The sequence below is a fragment of the Halichoeres trimaculatus genome, unplaced genomic scaffold (assembly GCF_033239565.1).
Source record: "Halichoeres trimaculatus isolate MK-OKI-2021-1 unplaced genomic scaffold, fHalTri1.1 fHalTri1_scaffold_5, whole genome shotgun sequence".
NCBI classification, from domain to species: Eukaryota; Metazoa; Chordata; class Actinopteri; order Labriformes; family Labridae; genus Halichoeres; species Halichoeres trimaculatus.
Window position 1 is genome coordinate 21,844,425 of NW_027437183.1, and position 14,396 is coordinate 21,858,820.

The 14,396-nt window shown below is 40.3% G+C and overlaps 1 protein-coding gene across 2 annotated transcripts; it reads right to left on the reverse strand.

Annotated features, from left to right (window-relative positions):
• Positions 1-144: 144 nt before the first annotated feature.
• On the reverse strand, positions 145-10,861 carry piwil1 (piwi-like RNA-mediated gene silencing 1). Of its 2 annotated transcripts, none has more exons than XM_074670269.1 (21): positions 10,621-10,861; positions 9,945-10,044; positions 8,144-8,246; positions 7,889-8,017; positions 7,566-7,780; positions 7,248-7,369; positions 7,078-7,158; positions 6,022-6,219; positions 5,746-5,854; positions 5,441-5,567; positions 4,736-4,853; positions 4,286-4,400; positions 4,019-4,206; positions 3,461-3,533; positions 3,047-3,247; positions 2,786-2,889; positions 2,610-2,680; positions 2,368-2,521; positions 2,038-2,163; positions 815-962; positions 145-680 (listed from the first exon to the last, which is right to left on the reverse strand). In XM_074670269.1, the coding sequence occupies exons 2-21, from the start codon at positions 10,011-10,013 to the stop codon at positions 564-566; spliced, it is 2,568 nt and encodes an 855-aa protein (XP_074526370.1). In that variant the 5' UTR covers positions 10,014-10,044; positions 10,621-10,861; the 3' UTR covers positions 145-563. The 2 variants fall into 2 exon arrangements, with proteins under 2 accessions (XP_074526370.1, XP_074526371.1); XM_074670270.1 differs by lacking the exon at positions 10,621-10,861 and adding an exon at positions 10,135-10,491.
• Positions 10,862-14,396: the final 3,535 nt, after the last annotated feature.

Here is a 14,396-nt window from a genome sequence, read left to right on the forward strand (position 1 = left end):
ACAAACGTTTATTCGAACCATATGCAACAAAGCAAAAACAAAGTCTTAATGACCCTCATGAGCCACACAAACTAAAAACAGAGTGATTTACTCTTCAGAAGAGTACAGAACGACCTTGAGACCCAAGGCTCACTTCTACCTTACATATAAAATAAAAATATTTTTTCAGTAAATTTCCTCATTTAAAACTCAAACTAAAAGACTTGTTTCTAACGTTGCACATGAAAACACTTTCCTAACAACCCATCTCTTAGCTGAACTCCACACAGATCACACAGCTCGTTTACATTTCTCTCTGGACAGCTCCTCCCTCTTTGCCCTGTTAATCCTCAGGTTCACTCTGAACAGTGCACACACCTTGTTCTTGGAGTTTATACAGTTATTAGAAACCTTAACCTGTGTAATTTAATACACACTTGATCTGAGGCTAGAAATATAAACCAACTTTTTAGCATCCAGAAAACCAAACTTTCACATTTGCTTTCAACTAAGGTGAACTTAAAAAAAACAGCTTACATACAAACGTACGTACAGAGCTCAGAGTAGAACAATCCTTTGTGTGCTTACAGATAGAAGAGGAGCTCTTCCAGTCTTGTGTGAGGCTCTCTGTGAATGCTCTGCCCCACCAGGAATGCCATCTTGTGGGCGTACTGGCAGGGAGCGGGCACTCGAATGATCCCCTGAAGCACAAACACAAAGAAAGACACCAGGGCAGGTCTTTCTGGAGGTCACTCTTAAATAAGATTAATGTTTGGCAGAACTTGTGATTTCAATAGTTATTTAAACATGATGATACAACACTAAGTCCACCTACCTGCCAGTTGTAGTACATGTGGCACAGCTTGTAGGTGAGCCGCTGCATGTGGTCAGGCTTCAGTCCACTGGTGTCGTACACCACGTTGTAGTGGGTTGGAGAGACGCTTCCAGAGCGGACAGCCTGGCTCACGATGTAGAAGTCGTACCTGGAGAGAAAACAAAAGGAGTCAATTTTTATGTTTTCTAAAAGAGAAAAATCCCCACGACACATCCCTCAGGATACTTTACAAAGTTCTATTAGCAGGCCTGAAGTAACATACTGCACTTTTCAGAAAGGACTGCAAAGTGCTTTTTAGGACTGAAGAAGAAAAAGAGTCCAAGTAATCAAAGTTTACTGCTCTGGAAACATCAAACTCAAAAGAACAGAAACTGTTAGAGGCACAGAAAAGATTTTTTTTAAAAAAAAGGTAAATGTGACAAAATTAGAGATGGACCCATTTGGTTGTCTCAGGGCCTATACCGATGATTATGATTAACGTCGTGGCCGCACAGAATCAAATGATAATGCCAGTATTGTCAAATCTGAAAAAAAAAAAGTTCTCTGTCTTGTTCATGCTACATGCTCCCTGCCCGAAATCCAGGTTTGCCATCTTGATTTTAAACTAGGGCTGGACAATTAATTGGATTTTAATCGTGATTTCAATTTTGCCATCTGACAATCATAAAAACAATATAATCGAAGAAAAACAATTAATATGCCACACAGTGTAGATGTATGCAAGTTCCTGTGCTTCATAGCTCTTCTGTGTTCCATGTGCAGCCACAGTGAGTGTGTGTGACTTATGTGTATCAATAATACTGTATGTGCCACTTGCTGGTTTTTTAAGGTTGTGTTTAAATCAGTACTGAAGTTTTTGAATAAATTAATAATTGTGTATATTAATTGTGATTTCAATATCACTTAAAATAATCGGGATTCTTATTTTTACCATAATCGCGCAGCCCTATTTTAAACTAAATCTCTGTTTGCACAGTCAATATGTGGAGGGACCTTAAATCCCCCAGCAGTCAATGCTTCTCGCAACAGAGACTCCAGATTGCAGTGGATCACATACAGTAACAGACCTCCAACAGCAGGAAAAGACCTTGATGCACACAATGAGCGTAAACATCAAGCTGTGATTATTACTCAGACTCTAAACGTTCTGACATATCTTTAATCATTAACGGGAGAAGATGAAGAATTGCTTTACTCCTGAACAAAGAAAAAAACATACGCACCACTCTGGGCGGGTGACCTCTGAGTCCACAACGGTTCCTGGAGGAGGGTTGTCCACTTTGCCGCTCAGCTGAGCAAAGAACCTGGTGCTGATGCGCTTCTTCACCACCACCACACTCAGTTTGGGCCTGCAAAGAGCAGACAGAGGCTGATTTAAGATCTGCTGACCTCTAGGGTCAGATCAGAACTTTGGGTTCATTTAGTGCTTCTGATGTAGACGAAGCAAAAACAGGCTCCCGCTGACAGTGGGAGGGCACATGGAGGTGTTGAAGAGATGTGATTCTCAGTGCAGCAGCTTCTACAGACCAAACCTCTGAACACAAGTCACTCACAAGTAGTCGTGTCCCATGGACTTGATGGACTCCAGGATCTGTGCGACCTCATAGTTGACCACGCTATGCAGCTGGCCGTCTCCCACTCCGTCTCTGTACACAATGATGCGTGATGGCAGGCAGCTGTTGAACTTCAAATAGTCTTTGAGTGCACCTGGAAAACAAACCACAGAGTGACAGCAGGTTATAAAGAGTTATCGCTGGAACAGAAGAGGAAAACTTTGCACAGCACAACAACTTACCAGACAATGCCATCTTCAGCCCGTCCATGATTTCCTGGCCTTTGTGCTGCAGCACGCACTTTGAGTACCACCTGTTCAAATAAACAACACTTTTAACCCAGGACTCTGAATAAAAACTAAGACCAGAAGAGGGTTAAATGCTGCATTACAGCCTTCAGTCTGCTGTACAAACTCACCGGCTCATGCCGTTGTTCAGACTGGCCACCAGAGCTCCGATAGACCGTTTCCCTGCAGAAATGTCGTGGTAGCAGTCAATGCCCACGATCATCAGGTGCTTGAGCTGCACAAGGAGGTGAGACAAGTTAGCGTAAAGGTGCCATGTTGCAACGTGTCACAAGTTAATCTACCGAAGAAGTTGTCGGTTCTCATTTTCTTGAGACACACCTCGACTTTCTGTTCCTTCAACAAACTGATCAATCGGCGTGAACGTGACTTACGGGGATCTCCACACTCCACAGCTCTCCTCCCATCTTGCATGCCATCTGCAGAGCAATCTTTGTAGCCACAGTCATGAGCGCCTGGGGCTTGCTGAGTGTGCGGGAAACCACACACTGGCTGGGAACGGGGCAGTCCACACAGAGATACTTCTTGATACTGTCGTATTTGTCCTTCCTGTTGGAGGGAAGGACCACCACCACCTGACAGATACATGTATGTGTTAGTAAAGCAGGAAAAGATTCATCACAGGGCTTCAGGATTATATCATACAGAGAACGGACAGGTACGGGGTACACGCACATCCACGTTAACAGGACATTTCATTTCAGAGCCATTTTAGATAAATAATACTGAGCTACATATTTAGATACACATGGTAAAAACCTTTGGTTACTGTTTGTCCAGTCTCTCACCATCTGTGTTTCAGGTCCAACGTTGTGCTGCAGGGCTCTGAGCAGAGACTCCTGATAGTCCTCGTACTCTACCCTGTTTCATAATGAGACAGCAACTTAAAAACAGAAGCTCACCAGCCATAAAATGTTTGACCTTAAGTTAATGTAAGCAGCCAGTTTGCTTTAATGTAACAGTAACAACAATGTTTCAGAACTGAATTCTAATTTTGGAGATTTAAACTTTCATCAGGGGTGGCCATGTTAAGCTAGGATGTCTGATAAGAAGAGCTAAAGCTACTGGGTCCAGCTGAATCTTATGAAAGGTTGCTTAACAGTCGTGAGAACCCCAAAACTTTAACACATTAGTAAACTAGATCGTTTGTGTTACAAATACATTGTTTTTTCAAAATTTCTAAAACACCTTTTCCTAATGCAGAACAATCTTGAACAAACTGCAACAATTCTAGAAATCCATGTCAAAAGTGTCAACCTTAAAGGATGCAATCTTTTTCTTTCTCCTGACACAAGATGGCGAGGAAACCTGCATGTTGAGAAGATTTTACGGAGTCTATAACTCACATGACGGCTCTCTGCATGCGGATACCAAGTGGACCTGAAACCTTGCCGAGGGTCTGCAGGAGGGACTGGGCTTCATTGCCGTTGCGACGAGTGTAAAACAGGAGCCAGTTGTTCAGTGGAGGAGAGCTGATCACAGGCAACCCACGCATCTCCCTGGACCAGTCAGCTTGTTGTGGATTGTAGTCATACTAGGTGAGAGAAATTATGTTAATCTCTCAATTAATAAATTCAAAAGAGCAAATGTATCCAACCACAAGCACATTATACCGATTTTGATCCCTGGAAAATCCTCTCCGCTGGGAGGATTCTGCCACTCAGCTTCAGGAGCGACTTATCGAAGCTCAGTCCCCACTTATCCAACTCTGCCTGTGCGTCAGCGTTCCTGAGAAATTATTTTTAGGGTTTAAATCAAAGTCAGGTTAAACTGCCTCAAGGTGCTGAAAGGAAAACATTTTTAAATGTTTGCATTTGAACAGGATAATTACACAAACTGCTCAGAGGTGAAGAACTTTACAGGAAAACAGCCAACAGTCAGCGTCATATTTTTAAACATGAAGAAAGCTTTAAAGTGCGGTATTCAAACGGACAGGAGAAGGTACTTTGGAGAATTTCCAAATTTACATTTCATTACTGGCACCCATGATGTTAACAACCTCTCTTTTGACACACAGGAAACTATTTATAAAGTAATCTAAGTTACAAGCTGGTTACACCTACCTCTGGATGTTGGTGATAAATCGGTTGAGGCGTCCCTCCCTCTGCTCTGGAGACAGTCTGGTGTGACTGCTCAGGTCTTTCATGATGTGAAAGTCAGCTCTCATCTTGTCGGTTAGGCCTGGCAAACACAAAGAGTAGATATGGATTACCCTGAACAGAATATGTGCAGTGCCAATTCTTTCCAGTTCAAGTGAGTGCTCGTGTTTCCAAGGGGTGTGCTGCAGCGCGCCAAAGCTCTGTGTCCAAAACATCTCCCCGCCCAACTCCACTTTATGTGTGCGCCAATTGTAATTTAAACGTAGCACACTCTGTCAACCTGAACACCTGAAGATCGGCCTTCGCAGGAAGTCACACTACAACAGCATGTGAAGATCGTTCAATTTTGAAAAACTAAAAAACATCACAGGTAGATTCTGGACCAATTAAAATTAACACAATAAGAAATATAGGTCATATCCAGCTTTTAAAGAAACAATCTGAGGCCTTTGTGTCAGTTTTATAAGCGATCCATCAGAAAATTCACTGAGGAGTATTGTATCCAGGAAATGATGTCTTTCAAAAATGATCCACATTCTGACTTCAATCAATTCAGTAACAGTAAAAAAAGCACACCTTCACACATTTACTAAACACTGCAAAAAAATGCTCTGAATGCTGGCATGTTGGTTGTGAATGGAGAGACAGGCAGGAGATGGAGGTGATCACCTGTGAGGTAGCACAGCTCTGGGATGAGCAGGGCTGGGCCAGGAGGCGGCCCTCCAGCAGGACCCAGCCTCTTCACATGGCTGACCAGCAGCACCTGGTTGTCATCAGCGATGTTCAGGTTGTATTGCTGGGAACAGATAAAAGTGTTGATTGTGAAATAGCAGTGGGCACAAATGTTTCCAGCTAAGGTGCATCAGTGTGCACCGACTCAGAGTCGGCCAAAAAATGGGATCAATACCACACCGGTGTTTGGCTCTAAACTCTAAACACGCCAAGTAATTTTAACACCAGACTACGACACTTACAGTCTTATAGTAGTTCTTGAAGGTGATATCTGTGCCTCCCCTCTTGAAAGTGTTTTTGGGGGTGTGATCCCATGCGATCTCATCAATCCTGTAAGTCTTGTTGTTGTACCTAAAACAATGTGAGGCAACAAAAGATGCATTCATGTTAGAGCCTTTTACATTATTTGAAATACCTTAGCTTTTTAAGGTGACAAACACTAACTCCACACACTGCTATTGAATACAAGATTTTTTCTCATCATTCAGCACATGTGAGAGAGAGATACACAATCATACTTGGTGAGGACAATGAGTCCAATGAGCTCCTTTGCACAAGCATCAGGGAAGCGCTGGTTTCCACACTGCTGCCTCAGGTTGATCATGAAGTCCAGGACTGTCTCACTGCGCAGCACCTTGTGGCTCACATCTGTAGACAGCATGATGGACGACTCGTAGTGCAGGATGGAGGTGGTGTATCCTGGCCAGATAGTCAGCCTAGGACAGAAAAGACAGGCACGTTTATTTTGATCACAAATTGGACTATTTCTTCCCTGACTGAACAGAAAAAAAATCAGCTCTGCGGAATAATTATACTTGTCTCTAAAGCTCTCAAATTTTTATTTTCTTTTTTTTCAATTTTTCCAAAGTAAATTCAAGTAAAAAAAAGTTCCTTCACTGAAAACACCTGTTCCAGTATCTGAAGTGTTAAGTTTTGTAAAACTGCAAGCTACACTTAACTCTGCAGTTTAACTTTAGCCTGCCTGAAACATGACTGAGTATTCCTACGGTAAAGTTTTTGATTTTTTTTTTTTTAGGGGGAGTGGGGGGTGTGTGTGTGTTCTGACAGTAAAAATGACATTTCATACAGCATTTTTTCTTCTGCCTGCTCAAGCTGGGGGTGGGGTGACTAAATCATCATGTGGAAACAATAAATGGTAGAATTTGGATGGTAGCAAACAGTTCAATGTCAGACTAGCCTAGCAGACTGTTCTCAGTAAGGGTTTAGTGTTTTTAAACTGTTTGTTCTGGAGTTCTTTGTAGGCAGTACTTTCTAATCCAAAGCTACTGAAACATCTCTACTTGTGCCCCCATCACTCTCCTTAATGTTAAGGATCACATGCTCAGTACATGATAGAAAAGAGTTGTTCTGTTTAGTGTTTTTAAACTGTTTGTTCTGGAGTTCTTTGTAGGCAGTACTTTCTAATCCAAAGCTACTGAAACATCTCTACTTGTGCCCCCATCACTCTCCTTAATGTTAAGGATCACATGCTCAGTACATGATAGAAAAGAGTTGTTCTGAAAGAGTTATTTGTGTGAACTCTTCAGAAATAAAAGTAAGATGAATAAATAAACCTGTGCTGTGGGATGTTGAGGGGATCGTTGGGGTTGTAGTAGTTGCGTCCGATTTGCTGCATGTTGAGAATTCTTAAGATCCTATGGGAGTAAAGCAGAACGAAAACAAGTATTCTGTAAGTACCTGTGTTCAGATGTAGATGACTATGATGGTAATACAGAGAGCTCACCTTCTGAATATGAGGTTGTAAAACTGAATGCACACTGGAGATGTAGGTGGCAGTTCGTTTGTTAAGGTGATAGTGACCTGTACCTTCTCTCCCTGCCTCGATTCACTGACAAGCACTGTCTCCTAAACACAAATCAGATCTTACTGAATTAAGCACCACATATCTGAGATTAGTAAGTAGCCTGAAAGGAAGAGTTTTCTTACAAAGCCTTAGTCACAAATTCAAAAAGCACAAGAGTCTTTGTCTTAACATATTTTTCAAAATAATGAATATTTTCTCAGTTTTACACAATGTTTTACATCGAAATGATCAGAGTACCTTGCTGTGCAATCTGTGAGGCAGAAAAAGCAGAGCTCCATCAAAGCTTCGGGCTGAGCCGAGCAGTTCATCGTGCTGGAAGAGGAGAGCAGATCTCACGCGACGAGCCTCCATTGCTGGGTTGAAGTCCACATGGTACTGATAGAGAACCCACTGAGGGCGGGACAGGATCTTAAAGAAGTTGGCAGTTAACGGTATGCCACGCCCAGATGTTCCTGTGAAAGAAGACACAGAGCTTTAGTGGTTAATCTTTCATCATCTCTAATTCTACAGATATATCTCCCAAGTGTGGTAGTGCAAGCCATTTTGAAAAGGTAACAGACCCGTCTTGGAATCCTTGACATGCTCCATCGACTGCCTTGTGTTGATTCCTGCATCATGAAAATCACGGCGGCGTCCGCCTCTTTCTCCCAACTTCACCTGATGAAACCCGGCTGAAATCTGCATAACCGCTGAGAATGAGAAGGTAAATATTCAGGTGCGGTCTGTGTTTGTGGTGATGCAGAATGATTGACCGATTAATAAATAAAGCAGAGGATATTATTAGACCAATCTTCTGGCTTCATGTTGGAGAGTACCTTCTGCAGAAAAGGGTCCTGGGGCACCCTTCTGCCTCCCCCTACCGACCAGCTCTCCCTCGGCAGGTGGGGCAGGCACTGGTGTGGGATCTGGAGCCTGGCTCTTCGGTGAAGGAAAAGTTGGAGATGAGTTACTCCAGGAAAAAAGGAGTCATAGGTACTAAGATTTGGTGTGTCGATTTCAACAAAAGTTGTCATTTTTATTTTGTTTAGCATCTGAGGTTCACTCAGGGAGTCATCTGTTTACTTCACAGCTGAGCAACAAGAACAATAAAAATGTTATCTCTGGTCTCTTAAGTTGTTAAATTAATATTTACTTTTAACATTATATCAACTGAGGCAGGTTAGTTTTTTTTCACAACTTTTAAGTTTTCAATGATCACAAACAAAACTTTTTTCTCTACAAATGTAATTTTTTTTTACCAGTTCTCTACCCACTTCAACAACATATAAAAGAAAGAGAAAGAAGGGAAAAAAAAGAATAAGAGCAAAGGAAAAAAACAAGTATCAATGGTTATATTAATAGTACAGCAAAATAAAAAACCCTCTGACAAGAAAGAATGAGGCAGGTTCGTTTTTAATGTAAAAATTCTATCATCATTCAAAGGTCTGGTTTCTGCTTTATAAACTTTCTCTTGAGGTTGGATGTCTGAGTATGTAAAAAAATTGTAGGGCTGCAAAGTAGAACCAGCAGAATAAATAAAACTCTATTAACAAAGGGCTGACGACGCATTTTATTAGCGATGCATTGCTCACTGAGCTGTGGGGCTGTTTAGGTTGCATGTAAATGGTGGAAGTAAAGGGAAGTTGGTGTTCACATGTAATGTTGCATGTAAGAAATAACAGGCAGAGAAAGTGGCTTAACTAATTCTGTAACTGCCATAGCAGTGTATTATTCAATCTAACTTTAATTTTCTTTGATTCAACATTACAGTATAAAACTCATTTGGCCCAATCTGTGATAATAACTTTTGATTTTTATTCTCCAAAAGGAGAAAAAAAGATGGATATATGTAAATAGTGATGCATTTAGACCTGAAGGATGATGAGTTTTTCATTTTCATTTAAGCAGAGTCGTATTGTATTATCTAAACATTAGTCCTTTTGAGTACCATTTCAGTGAAGAAGTTATTCTCAGATCGATGATCAGGTTCAGGACTCTTTCAACTATTGCACATGAAGATTCACTGAATGTTTACTTTTTTAATGAACATGTCTTGTCTATAGATAGTCTTTGTTTTACCCACCTTTATGCAAATACGTATTATACACTAAAACAAATGATATCATTTAACTATGCTATGATGCATACTCATGCTTTCCTCATTTTTCCTCTCATCACAGAAAAAAACAACAAATCCTGAGTGACTACTGATCAGGTAACAGCCTAACCAAGCACGTCTTAATGGACTGCACTCTGAATGTAAGAGCCAGATGAAAAATAACCTGTTATTAGTGCATATTTTTTTTTTACTTGTATACTGTTGTCACTGTAAATGTGACAAATACTACTTTGTGAATAAAGGGAATTGAGGAAAAAGGGTGAATGTTTCTTGTCCAATTCATTGATTAATCTAAAAATAAATAGCAGAATTACCTCCAGTCAACCAAAAACTGCACTCGCAAGGTCTAAAATATTTAACAAGATTTTCTTTCCTTATTTCATGTCAGTAATGTTTAATAGCAACAACCCTTAACTGTATATTTCATCTTCACATCACACAAGTAACAGTAGATTAACAGTCACTTTAAAAACACGCCAAATTGAGCATATTAGAATCTCGGTGAAGCCTGTTCTTACCGCCCCAGGTGCAGAGGTCTCTTGACCACGTGCTCTGCCTCTGGATCTTGCTCGTGCTCGCCCAGTCATTTTTAAAGTCTCAAACTGTACCGCTTTCTAACTAAAAGTGGAAAAAGATTAGACACAATGAGCCAAAATAATACCAAATAGAGATTACAACAATCCAAACGAACAAAGACTGCAATATTACTCTTTACAAGACTCTCCAAGTTCCGTATATCGTTCTGTAATTTTACTGAAAAGGAGCCAAAGAAAAATCCCAGTTCACAAAAATGATATCTTAATAATACTTTCAAATAACTTAAAAAAAATAAAACCTTAAAGGTGCACATATTTACAGACAAGATGGCGCTGACTAATCAATGGTAACGGACTAACAGACAATTTAGCCTCGTGATTCAAGCTAGCTATCACCCAATACTTGACACCGTCTTAAAATGTTTTCTGTTCAAACAATGTACAAAAAGACAAATGTGGAATTTTAGGATGAAATTCGTAAAATCATCTTGAGCCTCATAAACCATCAAGTTACAGGACAATTAACTGGCATTCGAAGTTAAACTGACTAATTAGCAAAATACTGTTGTCTTAAAACTAAAACTAATTTTGATAAAATCTCGTGAGTTATAACTTTAAAAGGCTAAATATGACTTGATAATTTTAGTGGTCTACTCACGACTGAAAGAAAGTTTCTCGTGAAGTTTATTCACTTGACGGTCAAAATTTGGCACAGGTGCGTCCACGATGAGAGGGGAAAATGTTAGTTGCAGGCCTTTTCACCAAAAGAGTTCATGGGCCTGTACTTTTAAGCATTTCATTAATTGATCTTCGTGTCAATATTAGCCATCATTCATCACAAAAATAAAAATTAAAAACAATACATAAGCAAAATAAAAAAAGACATTGTATCCAAGGGGTTGCTGGGGTTATATATCAGGCTAAAAGCTGAAGAACTAGTTTCTAGGCGCAGTGATACTTTTGAACCAGAGTCGTTGTGTGGCTTGTTCAAAAATTTGGTGCAATCTCAGTTGAGACCACTAGATGGAAGCAAAGTCCCAGAGCTTAATGGGCATGCTTACTGGCTGAAAGGGCTACCACCTGATAAACCCTGTGCTCCAACACACACTCTTATTAATACTTATCAATAATGATTGATATTGATTATTGTTGAATGACTGATAAACTGATCATTGAGCTTGTCTTTTAGGGTAACAGCTGTACTCCAGTAATAGTATGACGATATTTTACCAAAATTTTGCTGACTTTTTATTATAGGCCTAGAGATAAAATGACAGTGTCAATCATAGTTCTTGATTTTAGTGGGGTTTTTTTTAGGTAAAAGCTTAAACAATTAATGTGCTTTTCAAGAATATTTTGTTTTATTTTTCTTTAATTGGATAAATGAGTGGAGCCACACTTAATGACAAAAACTGGACTCTGGGATGCCAGTAATCCCCCTAGATAAAGTTTTATTTTACTGGGGTTCAGGTATCCACAAGACATTATGCCATCCTTGCATATGTACCTAATAAGTGCTTTCCTCTTTAAGTTAAAGTTGTAACAATAAGGAAAATCCGTGATTAAGGAACAGCTCTTGGAAAAACTAAAATCTTTGCCCATTCCTCTTAAGATGCATCTGGTCACAAGCTATTATTTCTTCCCAAACTTTCCTCTCTTCTTCTCTCCACATCCCCATTTGAAGCAGAACTTGGCACCTCAGAGGGCATCTTTTTTTTTTTTTTTTGGGGGAAGATGTACGCAAGTCTTTCATGTCTAAGATCTAAGAGTGATTACAGATTCAGACCTGAGGGACCAGTCTGTGAGGACCTGCTTCAGTCACTGTTTACCTGCTGAGAAGAGATGAAGAGGGAGGCAGGGACATTAGCGTCATCAAGCCTGATTGTGGGGTAAAAAGGGAAAAGAAACACTTTTTAGAAAAAGACATGATGCAGGTGTGCCTGTCTTTGAGCATATGAACTGTAACAGATGCAACACAACACCACACCCACATAGTGATATTCAGTCCTTAAAATACTGAATAATGTGGTATGAATTGTTGAGAGTGTTAAAAGCTTTATTCTCAAAGTTTTCTTCAAAGGCCAGGCTATCTCTTAAAAAACAACAAAGGAAAAAGAAAATAGTAGAAATGAAAGGAAAAAAGAGGAAAACATGGGCATGCAGAGGGCTCCAAGCTGAGCGGAGTGAAGCTGAGAAAGGTGCACCCTGCCAGGGACGTTGATGAATGCGCTTCAGGCTTCAAGCTTGCCCTGCAGCCCCCAGCGGTGTGGATTCCACACTGACGCTAATCATGCTCTGTGAGATACTACAGCCCAAAGCTGATGAAAGGAAACATGCAACACAGTCAGGACATCAAACTGGCTGCACTTTCACAAAATACTTATTATCATTTCAACCAAGGGTGTCATCAGCATCAATATCAGGAACATGTTTCAGTTTGAGATACCAAAATCAAACCATGATTGGTAGCTTTTGGTTTCATATAAGTCATGGAGCTCCTGTTTAGCTTGAACCCTTGGTTGCAAAACTAGAACAAGAGAGGATTGTGAATAATAAGGATCTACTCCGCCATGATATCAGTAAGCGGGTTAACAAAATTAGATTATTCTCTCTCCTGCCGTGGAACTTAATCTGCTCTGCATCAGTGTGTTCCCCCTTAAAAAGACGCAGGCACTGCATCACAAATACACACACACACACACACACACACACACACACACACACACACACACACACACACACACACACACACACACACACACACACACACACACACACACACACACACACACACACACACACAGAGAGAGGATTGCACCTTGGGTTTCTGAGCTGTGCAGAGTAAGCAGTCACACTGTGCATACAGTATTTTAACTCTAAAAGAAATCGCTGTTCTATTTATAATGAAGACAGAAAACACCACGGTGGGTTTTATTTGGGCTTGGTGCACAGTGGGTATTGTCAAAATCATTGAGGTTCATTCCCCATAGCAGCCCTCCATCAAAGGGAGCGCATCATTTAGGGCAGATCCTGAAAGAATAAGAATCTTTTTTTCCTCACCCAAATATTAAAAGTCTCCCTTACTTATAAATGAACCTGTTTGTTGCTCTAAATGATTAATAAACCACAAAATGCACTCACTTTTTTGTCAAATATGGCTAAAAAGAGAGCTCTTCTGCTTATCAAAATGTACCGAAAGACTGATCTCTTAAAGTATGCTCACAAAAATAGCTCGTTTTGTCCATATAATCATTCATTTTGTAATAGTATCACCACACGTTAAATGCCTCATTTGTAACCTGTACATTGAGCGAAGGAAACACACCTTTAAACATGTGATACTTATTGACCCCAATTGATGTACCAGTTCTCACAAGCTGCTACATCCGATGCCACTAAGTTTGAGTCAATCTGAAGATGCATAAAATGCACTTCCTCAGCTGTCCTTTTGACGGTCATTGGGAAGGACAGCTGGAGAAGTGTTGGAATGGTCAACTTTGGCCCAATCCAGCCCCTCAAAGCTGGATCAGGTATCAGTGGGAAGGAGCTGATCCATGGTGCTGATCCAAGCAACCTGGCTGCAGGGTATAAAAGTTTAGAGTTGAATAGTAATTTCCAAAGTAACTTCATTCATTCCATATGTACTCATTTTTTGCCTTTTACCCAAAACATTACCAGTCTTATTCCACAGTAGGGCATGCAAGTTATTATTCAACACTGGCATCTAATTGGTATCGGTATTGGTCAATAGCCAAAACCCAGGTAGTGGTATTGGGACCAGAAAAGTTGGATCGGTGCGTCCCAATTGAGATTGTTCTCAAGATTCCAGTATTGCATTTTGGCCAACTTAAGGCCAAAAATGAAAATCATGTTTTGCATAGCCAATAGCCTTTCATGGCTGATGGAGAAATGTGCCGACATCTTTGATTTCAGCATCTTAAAATGATTCTCCTTCCTCATCTTTTTGTCACTCATCATCACTTGATTGTAACAACGCTGACTTCTTGATGAAACAGGCAAACAGAAATTTCAAGGTAAAAATTGCGTGTCTCTTTGTTTGCCCACTAAGCCTATGCTGAAAATTTTCAAGCGAGATGTGCATGTGGGGATACAGTGACTGAGAGACATCTCAGTGTGAAATAAACAGGCTGGTAAAAGGCTTTTTTACTGTTACTGATTGCTTAAAGAGTGCTAGCAGCAATGGATTCTCATAAGTGTCATATAAGAATTATTTAAGATTCTTCTCTGTCACCTTGCTGATTTCACAGATCATTTCAATCACTAACACAGATTGTTTGTCTTAAAGTCCAAATATATAGTTAACAGCATTGATCATAGTAAATCTGTATTCGATCATCATCATGTCAGTTAGAAATTCCTGTTGGCTGAGCTGAAGCACTGATGTCATGTTCATCATTTTACTTGTGGCTGTCT

What these genes read in the sequence shown, in the direction of transcription:
- piwil1 (XM_074670269.1), bottom strand. Translation starts at nt 10,013, where the DNA reads ATGACTGGGCGAGCACGAGCAAGATCCAGAGGCAGAGCACGTGGTCAA. An exon ending in AGAGCTGTGCTACCTCACAG is followed by an intron (nt 4,854 to 5,440) that starts GTGATCACCTCC and finishes TGTGTTTGCCAG; the next exon opens with GCCTAACCGACAAGATGAGA. An exon ending in TTGGACCTGAAACACAGATG is followed by an intron (nt 3,248 to 3,460) that starts GTGAGAGACTGG and finishes TGTATCTGTCAG; the next exon opens with GTGGTGGTGGTCCTTCCCTC.